This window comes from Etheostoma spectabile, chromosome 3, assembly GCF_008692095.1.
Source record: "Etheostoma spectabile isolate EspeVRDwgs_2016 chromosome 3, UIUC_Espe_1.0, whole genome shotgun sequence".
NCBI lineage: Eukaryota > Metazoa > Chordata > Actinopteri > Perciformes > Percidae > Etheostoma > Etheostoma spectabile.
In genome coordinates, this window is record NC_045735.1 from 24312221 (window position 1) to 24314145 (window position 1925).

The window sequence follows — 1925 nt, forward strand, 5'->3', positions numbered from 1 at the left end:
CAGTATCATGGACATGTTTGAAAAGGGAAAGGTCCTAAAAATATGTGCTCCAATGGTTCGATATTCAAAGTAAGTAGAGTTGATTTTATTTCTATATAGGTAACGTTATATTAATTTCATCACTAAGCCATTTGAATTTGCAAACACTTGTTAAAAGTAGACAACGAAAAGCATTTAGTTGTGTAAGTGTTAGATCAAGTAACGTTACTGCACTCTCCTGGCTTAAACAACAACTTTTTTTGTGTGTCTGTTGCACACTATGCACAACCAAGTATTTTTTTTTTTTATCCATAGGCTCGCATTCAGGTCCTTGGTGAGGAAATACAACTGTGACATCTGCTTCACCCCGATGATAGTTGCTGCTGACTTCATGCGATCTGTCAAAGCCAGAGACAGTGAATTCACTACCAATGAGAGTGAGTGGCAACATGAGCTGTAATAGTGTAATACCATAACGCCATGATGCACCACCACTTCTAAAGCACAGCACTTTACACAAACGTGTTCACTAATTGTGAGTTTTGCACATACTGCCATATTGTCATAATCTTGAGAAATTACATGACTTTGTTTTTTTATTACAATTGTTTGATATTCCTCTTCCTCCTCAGGTGACCGGCCCCTAATAGTGCAGTTTGCCTCCCATGATGCCCAGACTCTGGCTGATGCAGCCTGTGTGGTTGCACCTTTCTCAGATGGAGTTGACCTCAACTGTGGCTGTCCCCAGAGGTAGAGTTACTGACGGCCCAATACATTTTGGCTTACGGTCACTTTTTTTTTTTTTTTTATCACTCTCTTATTTCAGCATTTTGATTTCATATAGCATAAAATGCTCACAGTTTGTTGGACATATTCGCTTCTAGAATAATAAAAGTAGTATGTTTGTGTTTTCATCCTTATTATTTCAAATTCTAATTAGGTGTTACAATGATATATGTTTGTACACAAATCTAAAACCCTGTGCCCCCTTGAACATGCCTACAAATCTTTAAGATGTTGTTGTTGTTTTATTAACTTTACTGTTGTGTTTTCAGATGGGCTATGTCCGCAGGGTATGGTGCATGCCTCATTAACAAGCCTGAACTTGTCAAAGACATGGTTAGACATATCAGAAACCAAGTGGACAATCCAAATTATACAGCGTCCATCAAAATAAGGTAAAAAAAAGTTTGACATTAAACTTGATTATACATAAAGTGTTTGTTCACCAGAGAGCACTGTCCCACTCAATATTCTTGGTCTCAATAATAAAAAATGTGTCAGAATACATGTATTTACATGTCTAATGTGTAACTGCAAACAGTTGTGTTAAAATTGGGTAGTAATAATAATAACATGAATAAAGAGAAATTCATTTCACCCACAGAATTCACAAGGACCTGAGGCGGACAGTGGATCTGTGCCAGAAGGCTGAATCAGCAGGTGCGTCGTGGATAACGGTCCACGGCCGCACAGCAGAAGAACGCCACCAGCCAGTTCATTATGATGCCATTAAGACAATCAAAGACAGCGTATCCATCCCTGTCATTGCTAATGGGGACATAAAGTACCTCCGTGATGTGGAGTCGACTCACCAGCTTACTGGTGTCGATGGTAGGTTTGTGTTTAAAGGCTCTGACACGCCAGCCCGACGGCCAACCATCGGCAGAAAAGGCAGTCGGACTGACAGACTTCCCAAGTTGGTCAAAAAAGTGCCTCGGAACACCGAAGCAACGCCGCCTAGAGTGTACTTTCTGTGCTTGCGCGAGACGCATTACATCTCCATAACAGCAGGCAGTGCTTATCTGTATTGTCGTCGAAAAAAATTAAAACGGGCAGCTGATTGGACGAATGCGGCTTCTCCGGAATTTCAAAGCCAGACGATCATGGCAGCTTCTTTGGAATACGATCTCATATTTTACAAAAATAGTTCACCAAAACGTGTT

At 40.3% G+C, this 1925-nt stretch overlaps 1 protein-coding gene across 2 annotated transcripts in view; it reads left to right on the forward strand.

The window, feature by feature from the left end:
- Window positions 1–1925, forward strand: part of LOC116680237 (tRNA-dihydrouridine(20a/20b) synthase [NAD(P)+]-like) — a 9111-nt gene that overhangs the window by 301 nt on the left and 6885 nt on the right. Inside the window, exons 1-5 of one of the 2 annotated variants that reach the window (XM_032509441.1) lie at window positions 1–69; window positions 295–416; window positions 612–729; window positions 1035–1157; window positions 1367–1593. The exon at window positions 1–69 is cut by the window's left edge and continues 301 nt beyond it. In XM_032509441.1, the coding sequence (XP_032365332.1) occupies window positions 1–69; window positions 295–416; window positions 612–729; window positions 1035–1157; window positions 1367–1593 (659 nt within the window). Of the gene's footprint in view, window positions 70–294; window positions 417–611; window positions 730–1034; window positions 1158–1366; window positions 1612–1925 lie in introns of both variants that reach the window. The other variant, XM_032509442.1, reaches the window with a different exon arrangement.